Source organism: Triticum aestivum, chromosome 7A (genome assembly GCF_018294505.1).
Source record: "Triticum aestivum cultivar Chinese Spring chromosome 7A, IWGSC CS RefSeq v2.1, whole genome shotgun sequence".
In the NCBI taxonomy this organism is placed as follows: Eukaryota; Viridiplantae; Streptophyta; class Magnoliopsida; order Poales; family Poaceae; genus Triticum; species Triticum aestivum.
The window spans coordinates 72,187,759-72,213,509 of NC_057812.1; the positions used below are offsets into that span (position 1 = coordinate 72,187,759).

Sequence of the window (25,751 nt, forward strand, 5' to 3'; positions counted from 1 at the left end):
TCTCCTTGTCCTATTCGGACCAAGGGAGGGGAGGGGCGCGCGGCCCATCTCTGGCTACCTCTCCTCTCTTCCACTAAGGCCCACTAAGGCCCATATAGCTCCCGGGGGGGGGGGGTTCCGGTAACCTCCCGGTACTCCGGTAAAATCCCGATTTCACCCGGAACACTTCCGATATCCAAACATAGGCTTCCAATATATCAATCTTTATGTCTCGACCATTTCGAGACTCCTCGTCATGCCCGTGATCACATCCGGGACTCCGAACAACCTTCGGTACATCAAAATATATAAACTCATAATATAACTGTCATCGAAACCTTAAGCGTGCGGACCCTACGGGTTCGAGAATAATGTAGACATGACCGAGACACGTCTCCGGTTAATAACCAATAGCGGGACCTAGATGCCCATATTGGCTCCTACATATTCTACGAAGATCTTTATCGGTCAGACCGCATAACAACATACGTTGTTCCCTTTGTCATCGGTATGTTACTTGCCCGAGATTCGATCGTCGGTATCCAATACCTAGTTCAATCTCGTTATCGGCAAGTCTCTTTACTCGTTCCGTACTACATCATCCCGCAACTAACTCATTAGTTGCAATGCTTGCAAGGCTTAAGTGATGTGCATTACCGAGAGGGCCCAAAGATACCTCTCCGACATTCGGAGTAACAAATCCTAATCTCGAAATACGCCAACCCAACATGTACCTTTGGAGACACCTGTAGAGCTTCTTTATAATCACCCAGTTACGTTGTGACATTTGGTAGCACACAAAGTGTTCCTCCGGCAAACGGGAGTTGCATAATCTCATAGTCATAGGAACATGTATAAGTCATGAAGAAAGCAATAGCAACATACTAAACGATCGGGTGCTACACTAATGGAATGGGTCATGTCAATTAGATCATTTAACTAATGATGTGATCCCGTTAATCAAATAACAACTCTTTGTCCATGGTTAGAAAACATAACCATCTTTGATTAACGAGCTAGTCAAGTAGAGGCATACTAGTGACACTCTGTTTTGTCCATGTATTCACACATGTATTATGTTTCCGGTTAATACAATTCTAGCATGAATAATAAACTTTTATCATGATATAAGGAAATAAATAATAACTTTATTATTGCCTCTAAGGCATATTTCCTTCATCCTATACATATTCTAACGCGTGCTGGTCGCCGATCTTGCTGCTTAGGGTTGCTGCGGGTTTGATCAGCTCCATATGGGGGAGACAGAGAGAAACGTAGGGGCGTCGACGCGGCGAGCGGGTGGAGAAGAGACCGGAGGAGAGAGTACATCACATATATGTTTTTTTCGTTTTTTCTTCACACTTTTTATTTGGTTTTTGCATGGCTTTTTTCCTATTGTTTATATTTTGAAAAATTGTAAATATGTGTACGAAAAAACACTTTACATTTTTTTGAAATATGTTAATCATGCATTTGCAAGTGTTAAACGTGTATATAAAAATGTTAATCATGTGTACGAAAAATGTTTGTGATTTAACAAGTCTGGCACGTTTAAAAATGTTTACACAATGTGAAAAATGTTTGAGTACTTTTAAAAATACACCCATGAGTTTAAAAAATGTGTTTGTGACATTTGCAAAAAAAAACAATGTAAAAGCAATGTTTTCATAATGTGAAAAAAAATTGTTTCGTGCCATTAAAAAATGTACGCAGCATTTTAGAGCAAAAATTCAAGCAATTCAAAAAAACATGCATCACATTTAAAAAAATGTATATACAATGTATATGAATGTTCCTGTAGGTTTAAAAAAATGCTTATTTCCAGTAAAAAAAATGTTTGTGTAGTTTATAAAAATTCTTATTGACACTAAAACAATATACAGTATGTATTTGAAAAATATTACCGTCTATCCAAAAAGGTGTTCAAAACATGTATTTAAAAAATGTACATCATCTACTTGAAAATGTTCAAAGTGTAGAAAAACAAAATGTTTCGCATGTACGCTAAGAATGCACATTGTGTACTCACAAAAGGTAGGCATGTGCAAAAAAGGAAACCGGTTAATACCAACGAAGAAACAAACAAGAAAAGCAAAGAAAACCGAGGATTATGAAGGAAATAAAAAAAAACAAAAAGAACCAAAGTATAAACGTGGATTGATTAGGGGTGGTTAATTAGAGGCGGGCCTCCTAAAAATTAGAGGGGCGATGATTAGTGTTGATTTGGGTGGGGCCGCCTCCCTCTTGCCTTGCCTAGCCTTTGCATATGTGTGCGCTGGAAGTCTCGCCTAGCCTTTGCATGTGTGTGCGCTGGAAGTCTCACCCGATGGGTCTTGATGGAAAGACTTGTCGGCTGATTAGTTGTGCTGGACTAGATCGCCCGTTGTAGCGGCCGATCGCTAGGAAGTCGTTTCGGCAACACTGACAGTACAATCACGTCACGTCGTCTTATGTTATTATTTTTAGCATCAATACAGACACAAGCGCTCATATACACGCGCATACATTCACTTCTATGAACGCACACACGCACACCCTACCTCTATGAGCACCTTCGAGTGACTGAGCCGCCATATCATCTTGAGACTTACGAAGTCACCGTAGACGCCTCGTCGTCAACGGAACGTCTCCTCCCATTGACAGCGCATCATCGGAAATTCTGAAATAAATCCAGAAATAATGCGAGCATCAGGATTTGAACCTTGATGGGTTGGGAATATCACTGTCCATCTCACCAACTCAATCACAGGTATGTTTTAGTACAAGTACTGTTTTGTGCTTCGGACTCGACTTCAGTGACCGTCGGTATATTTATTTTGGATTATTATTTGAGTCAACTTTTTTTAGATGAATTATTTTTGAGTCAAACTTGGTGGGGATGCCGTGATGGCCCGCCAGTCGGCGGCAGCCCACGAGGTGAGACCGGCCTGGCCCGTAAAGTAACACGGGCAACCCAACCCACCACCTACGTCGTCGTCTCCGCCGCCTTGCTCTATCCATCCGTCGGCGATGCAGGCCGCCGTCGCCTTGAGCCAGAGCCAGGCGTCCCTTCTCGTCCGGCGGCTCCCAAGGCCTTACCACTACGCGTACGTATCCGCCACTCGATTCCTCTCGCCTCAATTCCATGGCTCCATCTCTGCCTTTTTGACCCCTGCATCTGCATGTGGTTGGTGGAGGAATTCCGCAGCGGCGGGCCGGACCCGGATGATGGCGTGCTGCTGCTAGCACGACGAGGCGTGTCGCTCCCGCTCCCGCGGCTGCGGCTGCGGCGCGCCTGTTGCTCCGCGAGCCTACCCGTCGGTACCGGCGCCGGCGCCGGCAGTGGTAACAACCCCGGCCCCTTGCTCCACCTCATGTTGGTTTACCATGTTCGTGTTACTTTACCCGTGGCAAGGTAACAAACCCCCCTGGCCGATTGCTTTGGAAGCTAGGCTGGAGAGGGTACCTTTGCAGATTTACCCCCTTCAGGCAAGGGCAAAATTTTCAGATCAGATTATAAATTTGTTGGCAGTGCCAAGATAAGTGGAATCAGTTACTAGGCCAAGGCTAAAATTTGAGATAATATTAAGGAGCACCTGTATATGCTTCAGTTATTAACTGAAAACAAATTCAGTTTTACTGGAATCCCTCCCCCTCGTAGCCTTCTTCTTTCTCCCACCCGCCCTGCCTAACTGCCTTCTGCCCTCCGACGCCTGCCTAACCGCCTAGCGCAGCCGCCACCCCCCGGCCATCGCTGTTAAATAGCAAATGCGATAATAATAATATGGTTTGGTGGTACAAATGTTTCAGTTCATTCGCTAATGCTAGTTATCGGCTTACCGTGGTTAAAAAGAACAATTCCGTGTGTTCATACTTCATAGTTCACGCGCGAAAGAAATTTGCATTTTTTTGAATGATGGAAAATGATGTGGAAATCAGAATCCTGGCCTTCAGGATAGACGGTATATGGGAATACAGGACTGCGTGCAAGTTTGAATAATGGGACCTAATGGGCGGTCCTTCCCTTACAAATGGTGTATGGCTCCCAAATACGGAGATTTCAGTACTAAAACAAGTAGTAGAAGCAATCCGTGCAAGCGGCAGTACCAAGGGTGATTGATGCAATAGGAAGTCACTTCCATGTTTGCCGTATTAATTTACAGTACCGCTGAGTCTCGGCTTGGAAGTTGCCATGCTGCTCTTAATTGTTTGCGGTATCTGTTCTTGACCTGCATATCTGGAATCAAATGCCATTAACCAGACGAGTTTTCTTATTTGTAAGCAAGGTTTGGGAGAATCAAATAGTACCTTTTTGCCATTTTGTTTGTGAGATAATTAAAAGTGTCATAGAAACAAGCAGTCCTGTCCGGTGAAATTAATCAACACATATTCCCTGTCTGTATTGGGCATAAACCAGGCATATCTGCTTAATTCGGTCCTTGCTATGTATCCAGAAACTGGTTGTGAAAAGCTATTGCCTAGCTTCGTTGACCTACCAAGATAAACATAGGTCGATTCTAGGTACGAAATCCACTTTTCATATTGTGAGACATTGAGAACAGAGCCGTCACTCTGTTGATAAGCTGTGCAGGTGCATGTTCGAGTTATCGAGTATCGGACTCCACAAGGCGCCCAGGTTGTTTCTTCTATCAAAAAAAGATGCCGCCAATGCCAAGGGCTCCTGGCTGGTCTTGTTTGTTTTTTTTCTAAATATTGTGACTTTGAATATAATTTCCTTTAATTTTTAATCATTCTGCGTTTCAAGAACCACAGATAGTAAAGTGGATTTGTAAATTATTTTTGTCTTCTACTCCCTCCGTCCCATAATATAAGAGCGTTGTGTCAAAAACGCTCTTATATTATGGGACGGAGGGAGTAGATTTGTTTATCATTAAAAGGCTGCGTACTATAGACCCAAAGTGGCCAGACCCTTCCCCGGACCTTGTTCAAGCGGGAGCTACGTGCACCGGGCTGCCCTAGATTTGTTTATCATTATGTGTTATGTATTGCTGAACCAGTGGTTAAAACAAGAAATTAAATGGTCATTTCATTTATTTAGCTGCAGCAGACTCTTGATGAATTATTATTTGCAAATTTTGCAATTGAAGCCTGTCTTTCGCCCAATTGCTAGTGGTAGAGATTGAATTGTCAAAGTATAGCGTAACTTGTCGTGAATGAACCTGGAACTCGTGCCTTTTATCATTTCCTTGGGTGCTGAATACTTTTCTTGCTCACTGCTCTTATGTCACTTCATGATTTTTTTTCTTTGTAGAGCATGTCCCTGTATTCCCAAGACAAAAAACATGGGATCCTTACAAGCTTCTTGGTGTTGACCATGATGCATCTGAAGAAGAGATCAATAGTGCAAGAAACTTCCTCCTTCAACAATACGCTGGGTATGAAGAAAACGAAGAGGCAATTGAAGGTGCCTATGATAAGATAATGATGAAGAGCTACTCACACCGTAAGAAGTCCAAAATCAACCTGAAAAGGAAATTAATTAAGCAAGTGGAAGAATCCCCATCATGGGTTAAGTCACTGCTTGGACACTTTGAGGTGCCATCGATGGATGTTGTGTCAAAAAGATTTGCTCTTTTTGGATTTATTGCTGGGTGGAGCATCGCAACTTCTGCTGAGACTGGACCTACCTTCCAGGTATATATATGCTTTTAATGATTCTCACAACTGATTCAATAATCCTTTTTTCCTAAGCATTGAACCTGTTAGAGATTACTTACAGCCTAAGACTGTTGTTTATTTCTCTTGCGGCTGGGGATTGGAACCATTAGGCAGAAAATATCCTCGGTTTGCTGCGTGGACTGTCTATGCATTTCCTACAGAGTGTAATGGAACCCAGCTCAGCTCCGCCGAGCCAAAAGAAAAGCACAGAACAGCCGGAGGCGAAGAGTAGAGTATAGCCAAGGGGCTTTCGTCATCCGTAAAGGACCTAATGGAAGACCGTGCTCCGAAGTGTGCACTTCGAGTTTTGTTTTAAGAACACTTGACCTACCTATAAGATAGATTAAGCCTCCTATTATACCAATTATAGGTCTTGCTGGTTCTAACAATCTTTTTAACATTGATGGTTTTCTCTTGCAGCTTGCACTGGCACTCGTGTCATGCATATACTTTCTCAACGACAAGATGAAAAACCTTGCCAGGGCGTCTGCCACAGGGTTAGTTAGCACCTGCATAGCAACATACGAGTACTCCCTTGGTCGTTATCAGTCGCACACGTATAGGGCTTTTAATCCTCCTCCGTACTTGCAGGCTTGGACTCTTTGCGGGTGGCTGGATAGTAGGTTCGCTGGTAGTCCCAGTGATCCCGGCATTTATTTTCCCGCGTACTTGGTGTCTGGAGCTCCTTACTTCGCTGGTCGCTTATGTATTTCTATTCTTGGGTTGCACTCTCGTCAAGTGAAATCTGTGACACTTGAAACCGTTGTTGTTTCTGCGAGATTTTCTGTTGCCGACGTTGCAACTCCCTTTTGACCCGTGGGTATAGAAGATGACCTTTTGACAAGCCGAAACTTGGCCCACTATTGTTCAGATCCCATGAGGTGTTGTTGTTATCTCTAGTCTAAGCGAGCTTATATTGGTCAGTATTGTATTGTATTGTATTGTATTGTTTTGTAGGCAGTTTCTGCAAGCTGCTGCTAGTTCTAGAGTGCTTGGGCATGCTACCGTTGTAACTATAATAAACAGCTGCAGATGTGCTTATCGCTTGTTTGTGCTTGTGATTTCACGGGCGGGCATCCACCGTGTGTTTGTTGTGAGATTTGTTCACCTGTGTGGCTGTGTTGCAGTGCAGTTGCATCGAAATGTTTTTACTTTGCTACTAATCACATCCCCGCGGATAACGCGGTGATTTCCATCAGCTGCTGTTTGGAGCCGACGTTTTGGTTTCTCATGTACTATGAATATGTGATGCTTGTCGGATATCTTTGCTGTGCCACAGTAGAGAAAAAAAGTTTCACAACAAAACGTCAAGGAGCCTGCCCAAACTTATGCAGTCCAAAAGCAACAGCGTAAAACACTGGCTGATTCACACTCTGAAGCTCGGCCCTGATATTGTGCTTTAGCAAACAGTTATGGTTATATAAGCTCACATATTAAGACTTTGAGGTGCACCCCTATGGTTTCTAAAGTTCAAAAAAAAAAAACACTCATACTGACAGATTCAGTTCGACAGCGCGCCTTTCAACAACAAATAAGTAACAACGCAAACAACTTTATGCTTGAAATCACAATCAACCAAAGGCGCGTAGCCTTGAATTTCATTATTTCAGCCCATCGAAACTTGGCTAGATGCTAAGAATAAAAAAGAGACACAAAAAAGAAATAAGCGCCCGCTAGGCTTCTTGTCCTCACAGCCGCACTAGGGTTGCGGCCCACGAGACTATTTGACCGGTGACCATTGACTATTCATCCTTGGCATCCAAGCATTGACCGCTGACGATGGCTGTTGACCATTGAATTTTGGGGAAAAAATTATAAAGTTGGAAAAATCATGGAGTTGATTTTTTTTACAATTTTTTTAAAGTTCAAGAATTTGAAAAATGTTCATGAATCCAAATAAATCTTCATTTAAAAAATGAATAAAAAATATATTCATGAATTTGAAAAGTGTTAACGTCTTTAAAAAATGTTCATGAATTTGAAAAAAGTTCGCATATTTGAAAATGGTCACAAAAAGTGGAAAAAATTCACGATTTTTTTAGAAGTTCAAGATATAAGAAATTTCATAATATTTTTTAAAAAGAAAGAAAAAACAAAACGAAAAAATGATGAAAGAAAGACCATAGAAAACCCAGCCCAAAACCATTGGGAGGAGAGATATTGGGCCGCACCATACTTAGATCTTGTGAGCAGGGGGTGTACGCCCTGCGCGAAGACAACATCTCGCTTATGGGGAGTATAGCATGTCTCTCGCCTGAAGAATCCCCCTTCTCCATGTAGCTATCACGCCGAGCCATTGTTCGTGTTTTTTTTCGTGTGCTGTGTTTCGCTACCGACACTTGTGGTTTTGTTCAGTCATTGTACTAGTTTTGTCTCATTTTTATTTTTTGATTCTTTTATTATTTTGTTTGGGTTTCTTTGTGTCTTCACTCGCATCTTCGTCGGCTAACGAGGGCATGTTGCGGTGGCATCATGGCTTATGTTGCAAATGACGGTTCCAAATCTTCGAGTGCTACATGGGCCAAGCACTCGTCGTGCAAACCTTCGCGCACAACAAGATCCATTTGGTAAACCTTTGAGGACAACATGGCCCATGTGGCAAACCTCATCAATTGGATTGGACCAAGCACAACACGAGTCAGATCGAACGACTATCCCATGATGGATCCAACGGCTTGCGAGCCAGTTAATCTATTCAAAAGATCAGCTGGACGGCGCCTAGCCTTGAATTTCTTTTTGAGGGGTTGTCGGGCCTTGATTTACTGCATTTTTGGGTGTGTTTCCAGCCTGAAAATAGCCCGGCCCGGCCCACAAAGAAAAGAAGAAAATTCTAACCTAGCCACCCACCCACTCGACCTCCGATTCTGCCGGCGGCGGTCGGTCGGTCGCTGCAGGCTGCATCTAGCTTGGGCATAGCATAGCCGGCGGGGACCTCCAGGCGGCGGGGCACCTTCGTTTCGTCGCTCTCTCCTCTGCTTCCTGGAGGTCCAAGTCGTCCTCTCCTTCCTCGCTCGCCGGTCAAGATCTCCACTTCGCACTCGCGGGCATCCTCGGGAGAGCAAACTAGAAGAAGAAGAAGGTAATCCGCTGTTCCTAGCTAGCTTGTATGCGTTTCTGCTTTTCCAAAATGGCGAATTTACATAGTATCTGTGTCGGTGCATTTTAGGACCGGACTGCCGTGTGGGTGCAGTGAAGATCCCTTTGACCAGTAACGAACGAATCCATAGCTGCTGCTTGCCGTGAGGGATGGCCGGAAGCGGCCTGTGGGTAGTTGGATTGGCCTCCCTTCTTGCACTCCCTGGGATATTCGTCTCCATCTCCGTCGAGGCCAGCCCGGGAGATGCTGATCCGCACTACAGGTGAGGTGACACACACACACTTCTTGACTCATCTCCTGTTGCAGTTGGTTAAAAATATTAAATCTCCTTTTCTATCTCGAAATCGTCATATCTTAGCCTTGTTGGTACTGGAATCCATAATTCACTATCCTGCAGTTTGATTCCAAATATATGAACCGGAAAACTGGAGACCGTGGATCTAACATGGTTATTGTTTGACTTCGCCTTGACAATGGAATGATATAGAACCTTAAAGTATTGTGGATGCATTGTTTTTAGGATAGAAACACAATTTGTATTCCTGGCCGACAGATGGACAATTAATCAAGTTTCAGCTACCACACAATACTTACTGATTAATCTTTGCCACCTAACGTACAAGGCCCCGCCCCCCGCGTCGCTCCAACAGGGGCGACACGGGCGGCTAACCCTAGCCGCTGCCGGCGGTCCCCCTCCCCTTTCTTCTCCTCCTCGTCGCCACTAGAGGAGCCGCCGATGCGTCGCACGGCTGCCGAGGAAGGTGGCGGCGAGGCCTTCATCGTCCCTTCGCGGAGATCTGGATCCACGGGGCGGCGGCCCCTGCTGGTTCGGCGCCGCCGTTCGCGCTCTGGACGGTGTGCGCAGGGACTCTGCCCGGCGTCCTCAACCGCTCGGGTGGTGGGGAGTCGGCGCTTGGCGGCGGCAGTTCGGGGGCCTTCATCCTCGCCAGATCTGGAGGCCTGCTACTCCATCCTTCCCGCTCCTTCCCCTTTGCGCTTGTGGCCGGTGGATGCTGCTGGTTCCGGTGCTTCTGGGGATGGTGGTGCAGATTGGGACCGGGGGAAACCCTAGGCCGGCTGGTTCGGCTCGACAGCGGCGTCGGCTTCGGGCGACGCATCCTTCCTAAAGGCGGTGTCGTGGTCCTTATTCTTGTCACCTCCGGTCCTCTCCCGGGTGAAAACCCAAAATCCGGTCTGGATTGGGCAGCGGTGGCGCCATGGGCGTCATCCCCTCCTTGGAGGCGTTGCCTGGGGAGCTAGGATTCGGGTGTGGGCTCATGAAGGTGGGGGATTTGGCTGCCGGCTGGATTTCTGCAGCTGCTCGCGGCGGCTTTCAGGTTGTGCAGAGTGCCCCTTGTATCTTGAGGGCGTTTCCTGTTTTTCGTGTTCGCGTCGGAGGAGCGGCGTGGCATCTGGTACGTCGACAACGGCGAGTCTCGGCGGCATGGAGCAGTAGGGGTATCGCCGGTGGGCGTGTGATGATGGACGAGCGCAGGATGGTGGCGCTGTCTGGCGTCGTGGTGGCGTCGATGGCAGAGAGGCCTGGCACGGTTCATGCAACAGTACAGCTCTGAAGATGGATTGATGGTACGTGGCTGCGGCGGCCTCATACCCGGCAGGGGGCCTGGTTGAAGAGCACGCCGGACTGGTGGGTGCCCATACCCGGAAGGAGTCCTGGTTGGGACCTCAGGTCTCAGATGTTAGGTTTGGCTGCGAGATCTGTTTGGTATTAGGCCCAGACCATCAGCGCCCCTTCATCAGTTAGATAGGAGTAGCGACAGAGGTTGCGAAGATGGTGGCTTTGGTCTTACTGTTGTACGACTTTGTAAGGTCTTGTGTTATAATCAATAAAGTGTCCGTATGCATCGTCCAGATGCAGAGGCCGGGGGTATTCCTCCTTTTCAAAAAAAACACAATACTTACTAGCGCAAGTAGTTAATAAATTGGTACTCCCTCCGTCCGGAAATACTTGTCCTCAAAATGGTTGTATCGACTTATTTTAGTTATAGATACATCCATTTTATCCATTTCTAGGATAAGTATTTCCGGACGGAGGGAGTACAAAGGTGGATTCAGTTAAATTGGCCGACAGATGAACCTTTAGATTAGATTAGATGCACAAAGATTAAGTGGTGATACATGATTGGTATTCTTGCCATGGCAAATTAGTCCGTCATACTTATTAGATGGAGAGAGAGACTGCAGGTCAGACAATTTACTATTAGATTCATAGGAGCACTAGCTAGAGGTTAGATGCAACTCTGGTTACTATACTACCGCACCTACTTAAGAGCAATTTAAAAGTGTATAAACATATCATACATATGTTGGTAATGGTTGTTACTATATGTTTGATCCTTTCGTGTCACTTCATTGTGAAATACAGTATGTTTGTGTTCTCGTGCTGACTTGACTGAAATTATTTATGTTAAGAATTGCTATAATGGTTGTTGGTTGTTACAATATAATTGATCCTTTCTTGTTACTTCATTGTGACTTGTGACATACTCCCTCCGTTCCAAAATAGATGACCCAAATTTATACTAACTTTGTACTAAAGTTAGTACAAAGTTGAGTCATCTATTTTGGAACGGAGGGAGTATGTTTTTGTTTCTTGCCGACTTGACTGAAATACTGGGTTAGCACTTCCCTCCTAATCCAAAAGAAGGCACACACTCTTTTTGGAAGTCAAGTTTGACCATGATGATTGAACTAATAAAATGTGGGTTATGTGTCACAAAAATTAAACCATTAAATTTTTATCCGAAAAAAGACATAGTATGTCTTTTTATACGATTGTCTGATTATGAAAATGATAACAAACTAACTCATTTTTGCAGCAGTTGCTGTGCATCTACTGACCACCTTTAGCTAACTATTGTGACATCGTTGCCTCAGTTATTGTTGGAATTTTTTCATTTTATCGGTCTTGATTTGTGTGACATATCGTAGAACTATTTGTTAGGAGTTATGCATTGTGTTAGGGGCTGTACTTCATTATGATATCACATTGTTTAGAAGTTTCTGGTAACTTGCGTCGTGATTGACCTGCAGAACTTGTGTGGGGGAGTGTCAGAATACGGGGATTATTGGAGGCAACATCATCAGTCACTGTCAGTCCCGGGAGAACGACAGCATATCTGCTGGAAGTTCTTGGTACACACAGGAGGCTCTTCGTGTGCAGTGGAAGCAACTAAACTGTATGACAGACTGCCGCTACTACTGCATGATGCGAAGAGAAGAGGAACGGCGATTAGGTGGCCTGAGCCCTGTTCAATATCACGGAAAATGGCCCTTCAAACGTGTTTCTGTCTTCCAGGCATGTAACATTTGGCTTGTATGTTGATGAGTAGTGAGACTAGTATTTCACCATGATGACTAGTTGACTACTACTAATAACTTGTTTGGCATTTATTATCAGGAACCCCTGTCAGCTGCACTGTCTGCTCTCAACCTATTGATGCACTTCACTGGCTGGCTTTCGTTCTTCCTGCTAGTGAAATACAGATTACCTCTTAGACCTCAGACGAAGAAGACGTACTACGAATACACTGGCTTATGGCATATCTATGCAATATTATCAATGAATGCATGGATCTGGAGCTCTGTATTCCATACCAGGTGCACATTTGCTCAATCAAAGCTTGGGCATGCTGCTGTCATAATAATATATTTAATATCTTGCTCAGCATCATTCATTCTTCATTTTGTAGGGATATTGACTTGACTGAGAAATTGGATTACTCTTCAGCTGTGGCCGTACTTGGCTACTCTTTAATCCTTACACTGCTAAGAATTTTTAATGTCAAGGAGGGGGCTACCCGGGTGATGTTTGCTGCACCTATTCTAGCATTCGTCACAACACACATCTTGTATCTTAACTTCTACGAGCTTGACTACGGTAAAGTTCCTTTTGCATCTCCTAGAGTATTTTTTACCTTGCATACAGTTGCACAAACAGATTAATTCATGTGCATCTTCTGTGTTTATATGCCTGCCTTTTCTTCAGGATGGAACATGAAAGTTTGTGTGGCGATGGGAGTGGTTCAAATTGTCGCATGGGCAATCTGGGCTGGTGTGACCCATCATCCGTCACGGTTGAAGCTTTGGGTCGTTGTGTTCGGAGGAGCTCTAGCTATGCTTCTTGAGGTGTTTGACTTTCCTCCATACAAGGGGTATGCCGATGCGCACTCGCTGTGGCACGCGAGCACCGTTCCCCTCACCTATCTTTGGTGGAGCTTCATTAAAGATGACGCAGAGTTCCGCACCTCCACACTCACACTGGTTAAGAAGGCCAGGTGAATTAAAGGTCATTATGTTGTTCGGTTCTCTCAAGGCAACACAAGCAAAAGCTCGGTATGCTCGGTATTCCTGGGATCGATCAGCATCTTGTTTCTGTGGCTCTAGCCCTCCTGACTTTTGTTTTGATCTATATGAGGAATAGTTGTGTAGTAGAAAAAGTGACATTATCTTTTTCCGTGCCCGTTGAGACAGTTGAGCCTGTGAGTTTCAATAGAAGCTTATATGAAGCTAAGCATTGCAGAATGAGCCGTCAGAGATGATGAGATATTTGTAGGGAATGTGTGCTGATTTCTTCATAGGACTGCTTGTTTCTATGACACTTTTATATCTCACAAACTGGCAAAAAGGTACTCTCTCCGTCCGAAAATACTTGTCATCAAAATGGATAAAAAAGGATGTATCTAGAACTAAGATATGTCTAAATACATCGAAAATGCATAGGAGCTCTCGGGTGCTACGCCCACCTATATTCAAAAATAATTTAGTAATTCAAAAAAAGTCAAAAAATCCCGGCACTTTTTATGAAATCAAACATGACCAGGTATTGCACTTGTATAAAAAGATTTAAATAGGAAATGACTTTTATTGTATCCGGGGTCAAAGATTTCCCAAAAAAATGCTAGATACAAGTACTATTCATGCTATATTGTTGTCATAAATTTGTTTTTTTTTTGCCCTGAAGTCAACGAGAATTATTCCTTGGCCAAACATTTTATATGAGTACAATACCTAGTCATATTTGGTTCAAAAATATATCCAAGATTTTTTTCGCTTTTTTGAATTACTAAATTATTTTTTAATATAGGGGGGTGAAGCACCCGAGTGCTCCTAATCCGCTTTCCTAGATACATCCCCTTTTGTTTATTTTGATGACTAGTATTTTTGGATGGAGGGAGTAGTATTTGAGTTTCCCAGTTCATGACAGTTGGTTCCAGCTTGTATGCAGGTCAAGAAAAAAGAAAAGAAAAAAAAATACTTACTTGCAAACATATAACAACAGCAGCATGGTAGAGGCAACTGGAAATTAATACAACAAACATGGAGGTGACGACTTCCTATTGCATCATCGTATTTGGGAGCCACACACCATTTTTATTAAGGGAACAAATGGCTACACATTAGCTCCAATTATTCAAACTTCCACGGAGTCATATACTACTGTCTGTCTATGATTCTGATTTCCACATCATTTTCCATCATTCACAAAATTGCAATTTCCTTTCCTGTGTGAACCACCACCACAGCACATAATTGTTTTCCTTTTATAACCACGATAACTAGGATTAGCGAATGAACTGAAAACAGTGACAAGAGCTGAGTCCCCCAACTCATCACATTTGCTGTTTAAAACAGTGATGGCGGTGGTCGAGGTAGTGGGCGGTGGCGGTGTTAGGCGGTTAGGCAGGCATTGGAGGGTGGGGCGGCACAGTGGGAGGAAGAAGAAGGCTACAACCAGAGGGATTGGACTGAAACCTATTTGTTTTTCATCAGTTAATAACTGATGCTTAGGTGATCCTTGATATTATTCTCAAATTTTACCCTTAGTCTATCTACTAGTAACTACAAAAAAAAGTTAGGGTGAGTCATGAACTTAGAGAAAATATACATGGGCCGTTGGATGTTGCTTTCCGAAGCCCATCTAGGCCCAATAAAAACCCTCTTGACGTGATCATCACCCAGCTCATGCCGCCGCCGCATTCCCCACTCACTCTCCTCCCTCTTGTGCCGACCGAGAACTAACGGCAAGGAGCGGAGGCGGCAGTGCTCTTCGTCTTCGTCCCCAATCTACCAGCCCACCCCAGTCCCGGGTGCTCCTCGCCGCGGCAGGCAACCGGCTGCTATTATCCATCCATCGTCCTACGCTAACGCTACCCTACCTCCGGATTGAATGGCAGGTCACTGCGAGGTTTCCGCCGTCAATGTAGCTGAGAAAGGTTCCTACTTGCTCAAGGTACATGGATACTCAAGAGGGAAGGAGCTATTCAGCAATGGTGAGTGCACGGCTTCTTCCCCTTTCAGTGTTGAAGGCCACAACTGGACTGTGAGGTATTACCCAAACGGTTATTTGCCAAAACATGCCAATGAGATAGTTGTTCGCTTGCTTCTTGATTCAGCTGGTGCCAAGAATGTCAAGGTGAATGCCATATTTAAGGCCTCTTTTGGTTCATAGGATAGGATTATCGTAGGAATAGGAATTTTGCAGGAAATGAGATGACATGTATCTCAAATCCTATGAGTAGGAATAGGAAACGAGATGTTATTTGGTTGACACCAAAGGAATTTTTTCATTGAGTCTAGGCTCATTTTTATTTTCCTATGAAATGTGAAGGATAGGAACCAATCCTATGTAGGAATAGGAATCCATTTATATGAACCAAAGGGCTCTGAAGGAAAAAAATTTATAAGAATCCTATCCTCTAGAATTCTTATGAAATTTTTCCAAACCAAAGGAGGCCCAGTATGGTGGCAACCAGTTTGGCTCTGGCTGAGCAGCATAACTGCAATGGACTCAAGGAAGCTTGCCTCAAGTTCCTTGCTTCTCCATCCAATTTGGAGGCGATGATGGCAAGTGATGGCTACGAGCATCTGAAAAGCAGCTGCCCATCTGCCCTTAAGGAGCTGATTGCTAGGCTCCTGCCGGCTCAAATGAAAGCGGCCAAGGATATTGTCATGGCACTTTAGTACCTAGCGTGGCCCATGATGACCCTACCTGAATTAGTTAAGTATATACTCCCTCCTTTCCCAAATAATTGTCTTTCTAGCCATCTCAAATGGACTACAACATACAGATGTATGTAGACATGTTTTAGAGTGTAGATTCATTCATTTTGCTCCGTATGTAGTCACTTGTTGAAATCTCTAGAAAAACAATTATTTAGGAACGGAGGAAGTATATAATTATATATGCATGTTTCATCTTAATTAGTTCTCTACGTATGGTATGGTTGGATGTGTGCCTCAGGAGAGAAAAAACTGCTATCTATGCTACATTGCTACCTGTTGGCTCTGAAGTTTTATGTCTGTCCAGTCCAGTGTGTAAGGAACTCTAATTTATCTTTCTAGGACCCCTTTAATCGAAACTGTACTGAGCTACTTATTTATATATATATATATATATATATATATATATGTATATATATATATATATATATATATATATATATATTGCTAGTAGAATGAGATTGATTGGATCACCCACTATGTTTTCTATATATTAGCTGAGAAGAGATGCATGAATGCCGAAAGAGGGGTTTGTGCTTGCTTAATTTTTTTTCTGTGTTCTGCAAGGAAACTTCAACTACCCTGTGTCTCTATGCAGACTTTTACTTTGCCTGATCTCCCTTTTTTTTGACAATCTTACTTTGCGTGATCTCATATATAGGGATTTGCATTCCTCATGGGAGTTCTGCCTCCCTATTTTTTCTCAGGGGAGTTCTTTCCTAATCAATAGTCGTGTCCCTGAATCAGGCATTATAGTGTTCTTGTTGTTTCTTTTGGACTGCTTAAGGGAGCTCCTCGTTGTACAAGACGAACAAGTGAATATGCTGTATAATTCATGTTTGCTCTGAATTTTTGTTCTAGAGTGTAATTGTTTGTCCCGGCTTCCGGCTGAGGAAGTGTGGATATCAATCTTGTGTTTTTTGTCTCTTTTCTTTTCATCTTCAGTGTGACTTAGTCGATAGCTGAAATAATCTTGTTTGATTAATAAAGTGTTGGCTCTCCTTTGGTTGGTTGTGATTCCAAGCATAAAGCTCTTGATGTTAGACTGACAACCGCCGGATTCCGCCATGTGACGCCTAGGTCTCTCTTCACCTGTCGGAAGGGATAGTCGAGCTAAGATCCATGCAAAAACTCACATCTTGGCAGGGACCTTCGTCTCCCACAAGTGTCGCCAGCCCTGCAGGTAAATTTTGTCATCAGAAAGTTACTCATCGGCTAACTTCACTAAAAACAATAAATAAGAGCTCCTCAATATTTCATTTTGCTCATTGGCATGTTTTTACCAGGTTGAGTGGATGAAGGCTCGAATACCATGGATGAAATACTTGTTAGGATAATCTCCACTGTGTGGGCCCAACGGCCCACCGGGCCCTTGGATCCGCGCCCTGATCGGGGGCGCTCAACCCACGCCCTTGGATCCGCGCCCTGATCGGGGGCGCTCAACCCACTATGGGTGACGGGTGACGGGCCCTGTCACCTGCACTATATAAAGAGGTGGGGACCGGCGGCTCGCATCACGAGGTTCGTCACAGTGTCGTACACCCTACCTAATCCCCTACCAGGTTAGTGCAGTACTGATGGAAAGCGCCGCCACCACTTTGCCCACTACTCGTAGCCATACACCATGGCCACTTTGGCGGGTTCATCCACCTATGGAGAAGGTAAACCACCACAAACCACCGATCTAATCTAGCCTAGTGATCCACAGCATCTATCAATGGTATCAGACAAGGCTAGAATCTAGATTATTTTCGGTACAAAGAAATCACAGAAAAAAGATTCATCCAAGAACCCTAACTAAAGAGGGAAAAGAACTCCTCGTCGAAAAAGTTGCGCCGCCGCAAGGACGCGCCGTTCCTCTCGATCCAGACGGGCATCGGCAAGCCGAGCCGTTCGGACGAAGAACACACCCCCACTGGGGCAAAGGGCACCACCAACGAGCCGTTTGACGGCGGCGCGTTCACCCTAGAGGTGCTCGTGCACGCCGGCAAAGGGGTCAGCGGGGGCGCCGCATCTGGAAACCGCCGTCGCTCGCGCGAAGGGGAGCAGAGGAGTCTCTCTCGCGCTGGGGCACTGGTGGATAAAAAGAAGAGAGGGAAGGGGAACGGCTCGCGCGGCGCAGTGGCACTCGCCGCCGTCCACGGCGGCCGGAGCGGCCCACCAGGGCGCTGCCCTTTTTTCCTCGACAGAGACGGCGCCGACGGGACAGAAGAAGGGAAAGAAGAAGGGAAACAGGAAAGAAAGAGACAGAGAAGAAGCTAGTCGCGCTGGCGCTGCTCCTCGCCGTCGTCGCCGGCAAGCCGCCGGGCACGGCTTCCTCTCCTTGCGCTCGCTGCCGTCGTGCGGGAGAGGAAGATGCGGAGAGCGAGAGAGGCGAGCGGCGCGCGAGAGGGGAAATGACTAGGGTTCCTCTCGCCCCCTCACCGCATCGGCCGTTTTTGCTCGGGCGGATCGCGCGCTGGGCCATCGGATCTGATCTGACGGTCACGAGTTAAACGCTAGCGGTGCTGGGCTTCTGGGCCAAAGGGGAGGAGGCCGCGCTGGGCTGAGGCCGGCGGCCCAGGCCGAGGAGAGGCTGGCTCGCGCGAGCACGCGGAGCAGCAGACCTTGGACTGGGCTGTGCTGAGAGTTTTTTTTGTTTGTCTGTCCAGTTTTCTATTTTATTTTCTGTTCAAATTGAATTCAGCGAAAATTTGTCTAGAAAATAGAAAAGTGATAGAAATTTTTTTGAAAAGTAAAATAAAATTTTCTGAAAAGAATAAAGTCATGAGTTTTTTATTCGATGTTTTTTGTACAATTGTGTACAGTTTAAATCTCTAGTCAGTTGGAACCAACGAGATAATTGATTCGAAAATAGAAAAGTAAAGAATTGCTTCTGAACAGTGCTATTTTCATGAAGTGTATTCATATTTTCCACTGTGAAAGATTAAATTGTTGCTTCTCTAATTCAATTTTGAACCAACCGGTTAAAATTGCTTAGAGAGTAAAAGAGTACATAATTGTTTCTGAATAGAATATTATAAAGTTTCCACTACAAAGTAAAAGTATTATCCTCCAACAAAATTGGAACCAATGGGAAAATTTAATTGAAAGAATTGTTCTTAGCAATGTTTTTCCCTGTGGGTGAAATAAGATGCAGATAGTTTCCGATATAATAAAAAAAAGATATTTCTTTTAAAAGTTAAAATATGGTATTGTTATTTTCTGACCAACGTTGATGATAACAGTACTATAATTCTATGAGTCTTATGTTCAAAGCTTAAATCTCTGATAAATTTTGTATCAAAGTGATCATTTTTCAAAGAAGAGTTAAGATGAAGAAATGCTCTTGAACTAGATAAATGTATATTTCTTGTTTCCGCTGCAATAAAGTTGATGATGATGATTATTTCTTAGCAAAGTTGTTTAATAGAAATACTATCATCACATTGTCTATGAGTTATATGCATTATTTCCATTTCCGCCCAACGGTGATATGGAGTTAATTTAGAAGAATGAGTTTTATTCTAATTCTACCGCAATGGTGATTTAGAGTATAAAAAGGAAGTTTTACAAAAGTTTAATGTGCATATTTTTTAACCAGACTAACGTAGGGTTTTTTCATGCTCATTATTGTTGATTATTGGCTATGTTTTCTCAGATTAAAAGTTTTCCATGCTTTCATTTGTGAAAGCGAATGGCTGGGTACTTGTGACCCGAAAGATGACCAGGAAAGGTCATAACGTGAGGGAGTATGTTCTCTCTAAAGAATGGCTTCAAAAAAAAATAATTCTTGGACATTAATCCAAGAGAAGAAAACAGATAGATCATTGAGAGTTTTGGTTGACGGATGTATTTCATGTATTCTATATGAAGAAGATTTTTCAGTCAACATGATTTGAGATGAAACAAGCAACATGCATGTTTAATTTGACCAACGTCGGATTAAGCATGTGTGTCAAAGAGCGTTCGGATTTATTTCTGAATTTGATGATTGCATATGCAGTCAAAAGAGCCAATTCTGACATTTATGTTCCTTACAAGGAATTACCCGCATAGCGTGAAAAGAGGACTATGATAAAACCCGCATGGCGGGGAAAAGTCTGGGAAAATACCTGCATAACTGGGTAAAGTTGACATAGTATTATGTCAAAAATCCTATATGGCAGGAGAAATTTTGGCAAAGAACTTATCCTGTATGACAGGAGAAAGATATGATGACTCATGTACGTTTAATGTGTCCCACTCTCGGAGAAAAGTATGGAGTAACTATTATGCTTTCCTAATATCGACCGTACACCTTATGTGTAACGGTCATTAAGCATTCGATAAATCCAAAGAGAATAAAAGTGAGAGACGAACCTAAAGATAAGATTGATATGCAAGTGTTACTTGCAAAAGTACTAATGATAAAGAACTTTGTTGGGTTTCCGAAATGGAATGAGGAAAAAGTACTCCCATATCAGTTAACAGATAACTTTATTTCGTATGAAGTAATCAGATGAATGAAGTAGATAATCAAAGTTTCCTCAACTCAGAAGAGTTATGAATGGTTTTCGAAATTGTGGCAGAAAAGTTCTTGCCAAATTTCGAGGGGGAGAAAGAAATATGAGATAAATTAAGATTGATGAAACTCCCCTATACTTTAGATAACGTGATGAAGAATGTGATCGTCTGGGGGAGTACGACAGTCATAATCATACCCCTAAAGAAAAAACATAGTTGTATTCCTGGATCTTTTACAGTTCCGAAAGCAGACCAAGGAATACTAAGACGGTGCTTAAAGTGCCATAAAGAAGAAAGTTTTCACAGAATAAACCCAAATAATAAAGTTTAAAGATACGCCATTTTTAGTGAAGATGGAGTAATCTGGGGGGGGGGCATGGTATGAAAATACCAAAGACTATAGAATTAATTTGCCTCTTGGCAGTGACAGAGCAACAACAACCCCATATGAAAGAAGTGCTAGTACCTGAGACACAGATGGTCTTAAGGAACGAGAAAATCAGATACTTCTGATTACTATAAAGTCTATGTTAGTGAAATTCAAATGGAGGTTGATCCCACCTCATTTAAAGCGCTCAATCGAGTTTTGAGACTCATAAGCAATTTCCAGTGAAGCCAAAACAGTAGGCTGTAAAGGGTCTATAAGGTTAGTGTGACTCCAAAGGAAATATGTAAAGGTGTAAAGCACGACTTAAATTGAAAGTTTTTGTGCATGATCTAAGTTACATCAGATGAAAGTAAAGAACACAAGGGATACTGCTTCAAGAAGTCTTTTGTGGACTAGAGCAAGTCTCTAGACAGTGGCATTTAAAGTTAGAAGAATCAGATGTTTTTTGGGTTAAAGAAAATGAGACGACAATTGTATTCATGCAAAGTTATAGAATGGGAAATTCATTTCCTAATCCTGTGCATGTGGATGACATCCTACTTGCTAGTGGTGATGTCAACCTACTACAGGAGGAGAAAAGAAGTTCTTGTCCTCAAAGTTCAAAAGAATGTTCTTGGTAGAGTGTCTCTCGTTATAAGTATCAAGATTCATGAAGAAAAGAATAAAAGGGGGTATTCGTGATGTCGAATGGACATGCTAAGAAAGGTCTCTAAAGTATGCATGCGAGAAAACCTACGCCTGTTCTTATAGTCAAGGGTAATGGAACTGAAAACTATGGTGTTCCAAGAGTTGATGAGAAAAGATTGAAAACGGATATGGTACCATATGCTTCAGTTGTTGGAAGCTCAATACATTACCCTGGCACAGTTCACGTATCCGGATTGTTTTGGCAATGTCCAGTCCATATATAGATCACTGGAATGAAGTCAAAGATATCGGCCTCATGCTGAAAGAAATAAGTGCTCTCAAAAGATTGTGAATACAAAGACATGCCTTGTGAAATGTATAGCGAAATCCACAATTGTCGCTAACTTTCATACTTGAAGGTTTTTGTGTGGAAAAGCTCCAAAGAATGAAGCAATTATCATCAATGTGATGCAAAGATATTTTATAGCTTGATATGAGGCTGAGGGACAGGCAAAATGGTTAAGGAGACCTGTACCCGGAGTTGATAATGGTTGACAACAACGATAACTATTTTAAGTCTTTCGCTCCTATGACAACAAGTCAAGTGTTGATGCCAAACACACGGACCCAGAGTTATGCATTGTAAAGGAGAAAGTCCAAAATTATGTAGGAATGCTTGAAGTATCAAAGCAACAGACAAGTGTTTGTAGATCTACTTATTAAAGGCTTACCGCCCAGTGTGTTCGGAGAACACACAGTCGACATGGGTTTTATGGTATAATCTAAAATTTCCGGACAATAAAAGGGCCCAAGGTTAAAGAATTTGTTTCAAAATAGAGAGGTATATTGTGGCTGTCTGATTCTATCGGCAATTGAGCTGTGACGATGAAACATGTTCTATGTATTGATCCGTTATGAAACGAGTAAAGTAAAAGTATAAGGTCAAAAGTAAAAATTGAGATCAAGGGGGAGAATGTTAGGATGATCTCCATCGTGTGGGCCCAACGGCCCACCGGGCCCTTAGATCCGCGCCCTGATCGGGGGCGCTCAACCCACTATGGGTGACGCCCCCTGTCACCTGCACTATATAAAGAGGTGGGGGCTGGCGGCTCGCATCACGAGGTTCGTCGCAGCGCCGTACACCTCACCTAATCCCCTACCAATCTAGGGTTAGTGCAGTGCTGATGAGAAGCGCCGCCACCACTTCGCCCACTACTCTCTACCATCACCGTCGTAGCCATCCACCATGGCCACTTTGGCGGGTTCATCCACCTATGGAGAAGGTAAACCACCGCAAACCACCGATCTAATCTAGCCTAGTGATCCACAACATCTATCAATACTTGCCAGCATACATCTAAGGATAGAAGCGGCAGTAAAGCGTTTAACCATCAGGTTCGTACTAGCTACTAATCTCATATTGCAACTCATTATTTTGCAACACTTCATGCCTAAAGACTGTAACAACTTCCCTATATGCATCTTAATGATTATGAATCATATGTTGCACCCTTTTGCAGTGGCGGGCAAAGTCTGCCACAAGCCAAGGAAACTCCAATTATGGGGTCGGGAACGGTGGCGGGGGCAGGAGCTGGATGGACCACTGGATCGTTGCACGGCCATGGGAGCCCCGATCTATGGTCACCCCTGAAAAACACAATAAGGGCCAATCAAAGAAAGACAACACCAGCATAAACCAGTCAGCTCTGAAGTTGCAAGGTGCAATCAGTCTAAGCAACAACACCAATGACCGGAAAGTTCCCAAGAAAAAGTCATCCCCATCTCCTGACAAGAAAAACCAAGTAGCGAGAACAGAGCAGAAACCAAAGGCGGCCGGCCCTAGGCCCTCCCAAGTCAAAGCCGAAGGACATGGAAAAGAACCAAGGGAAGCAGCGACAACCTGCGGTTCCTGCGGTCACTGCTTGAAACCCACCGCAAAGCAGTTACTGGTCATTGTATGATACATCCTGTGGAGTTTCTCTTTTCGTTTACACTCTTATGTGGTTTATCTCTTACATTGCTGTTTTACCGGAACAAAAAGTGACCAATGTAGAATGTATTTGGTTTGCGCGATTGCACACTTACCTAATAAGAGTGGTTTTTGGTTAGGACTAGGATCTCTACTGTGCATTGTGTGCGGGTGTGTAATATGTTGTTGCCTCGGTCTGCTGGACGTAAATGGTTCTGTTGGGACAAAATTCAAGTTCCATCTCTGTTCATAACAAAATTTGAACTTCTAGCACTATGTAAAATATTATTATCGCGACCATGACAGAACAAACTACTCTCTCCATCAAAATATATAAGGCCTAATACGTTTTTCGAGGTAACCTTCGACCATGATTTAGAGTAATAATATATGGCATGCATGTTACATAAAGCATGTGAAAGAAGTTTCTAATGATATAATTCATATGTGAAAGAAGTTTCTAATGATATAATTTTTATACTCCTTCCGTCCCAGAATAAGTGACTCAACTTTGTAATAACTTGAATACATCTCATATATTATTAATCTTACCAATGGTCAAAGGCAACCTCAAAAAATGTATTTAGGACCTATATATCAAGTGTTAGTAGGCTGGAAAATGAACAGTAACTATAATCTCAAGTAAACTTGCAACAAATCTAAAGAAGAAAGAAATCTTGAGGTGCTAGCACTATGCCCATTGTATGGTGTTAAGGATGAAGCTTTTTTCATGCTTTGAGAGAGGTTTGGCCGCTGGAATTCTGGTCATGAATGGCTAGTACACATCAAGCTGGTAATGGGACACGAGCATCTGAAGCTGTTTCAACTTGCCAGACCATGTTCGTCATGCAAATTTGTTCCAATAAACCACCCTTCGGATACAAAGGACCGATTGAGCAATGCAATGCCCAGGCACAGGATTTCACTCATAAACCTTTGACAAGCAACACAACTCTTCAAATTCAGTGCATAGAGAAACGGAAGACACGTCGAACTGCAACTTACACTCATAATCTGATTGTACATACCTAGAGCATTTGGAAATTTCTCTTCTTTCCAGAGTTTGCACAGTTTGTGCGCACTGGTGATGCACCGACCCTAGGGAAGAACCACCGTGCAGCTTTGTACTTTCCCGGCGAACCACCGACGGGGCGTTGAAACAGCACCTTCTGCTCCTCCATGGAATACACGCCCCAAGTGTCCTGTATGTAGGTTTCGTCGAATTCGCTCACAAAGTAGATGCAGTTGCCCCTGCACCCCGGCGTCTCCGATGCACGCACTGAGAACGACGACTGCTGGCTCACGAACAGCGCCCGGTCATCGGCGAGCCTCTCCACTTTCACCCATCGTGACCGCTCGAGATCAGGCTTGCACACCTCGAAGCCTCTGATGGTCTTGGGGCAAAGGGGTTCATCTGGTGCGAGCACCGGGCCCACAAACATGACCTCCCCTTCTAACTCGAGCAGGTGAGAGTTCCGGAGGTAGCGGTACAGGCAGATCGGGGAGTACTGCTCGAGAATGCTCGGCGCACGGAGCCTCACCAGGCGCCACGGCGACGGCGCACGCGTGTCCACGGTGTGGGTGAAGCCGAAGAACTCCATGGCGTAGAAGATGCCGCCGCTGTAGGCCACCAGGTCGATGGCATCGCTCCTTGTGAACTCTTCCGGCAGGAGCAGATTCTGCTCGGACCACTCCTCCTCCTCGCGCCACCGGAGAGTGACGGTTCGCTCGAAATACTGGCTAACGAAGAACGCGTCGGCGCCGGCCACGGCCCTGACCGTCGGTTGAATCAGAAGCCTGTGCCGGGGCGGGTACATCTCGATGCTCTGGAACGCGCCGGTGACGGGGTTGACGAGGACGACGCGGTTGTCTTCCGCGAAGGAGAGGCCGCCGCAGGGCAAGGCGCCAGACAACTTTATGCTGTCATCTTTCGCGTGGCTGACCGTGGCCGGCAGACGGGCGGGGATCACCGGCGCCGGCGACTCCTCGTCGTCGGTCGGCACGGAGAAGATGGCGCCACGGCGGCGCTCCAAGTCGGGCACGAACAGGAGATCGAGGAAGTACTCGTCCTCGTCGAGGACTTCGAGCGCGAACAGGTGCGGGGTGGGTCTCGCTAGCCGCTCGGAGATGATCGCCGCCCAGGACTTGCAGACGGAGGCGAAAGGCGCCGACTCGAGCGGGCTGATGCGGCGGAGGATCCTCTCCGTGAGGTGGAAAGGGAGGCCGCCGATGGTTCCGCTCGCGGCATCTCCGCCGTCGGCGGGTTCGTGTTGGAAAAGGGTCTTGCTTGATGGAGTGGCCGTGTGTTTGATCAGCTCCATGGAGGAGAGAGATGAGAGGAATGTTGGGGTGTGCGTTGGCGCCGGCAGATGGTGGAGGAGACGACGGGGCTGGCGGCGTTGGCCGGAGCGAGACAAGGGAAACGGCGAAGAGAGAGGTTGGGAGCCACGGTTTGGAGCGCAGCCACTGGGCCAGTTCGGACTTCGCAGACGGCTCTACATAGAAGGCCCGTCTAAGGAGTAGTT

General features: G+C 44.5%; 2 protein-coding genes across 2 annotated transcripts; both read left to right on the forward strand.

Moving 5' to 3' along the window:
- The first annotated feature begins 2,889 nt into the window (after positions 1 to 2,889).
- LOC100415829 (protein CHAPERONE-LIKE PROTEIN OF POR1, chloroplastic) lies at positions 2,890 to 6,717 on the forward strand. Its single transcript, XM_044571011.1, has 5 exons — positions 2,890 to 3,065; positions 3,167 to 3,303; positions 5,231 to 5,613; positions 6,058 to 6,134; positions 6,229 to 6,717. Exons 1-5 carry the CDS (start codon positions 2,989 to 2,991, stop codon positions 6,377 to 6,379), a joined length of 825 nt encoding a protein of 274 aa, XP_044426946.1. The 5' UTR covers positions 2,890 to 2,988; the 3' UTR covers positions 6,380 to 6,717.
- Positions 6,718 to 8,425: 1,708 nt separating this feature from the next.
- On the forward strand, positions 8,426 to 13,279 carry LOC123149608 (post-GPI attachment to proteins factor 3). The gene is made up of 6 exons (XM_044569301.1): positions 8,426 to 8,716; positions 8,804 to 8,996; positions 11,789 to 12,053; positions 12,156 to 12,355; positions 12,448 to 12,635; positions 12,744 to 13,279. Exons 2-6 carry the CDS (start codon positions 8,884 to 8,886, stop codon positions 13,034 to 13,036), a joined length of 1,059 nt encoding a protein of 352 aa, XP_044425236.1. The 5' UTR covers positions 8,426 to 8,716; positions 8,804 to 8,883; the 3' UTR covers positions 13,037 to 13,279.
- The last annotated feature ends 12,472 nt before the right edge of the window (positions 13,280 to 25,751 follow it).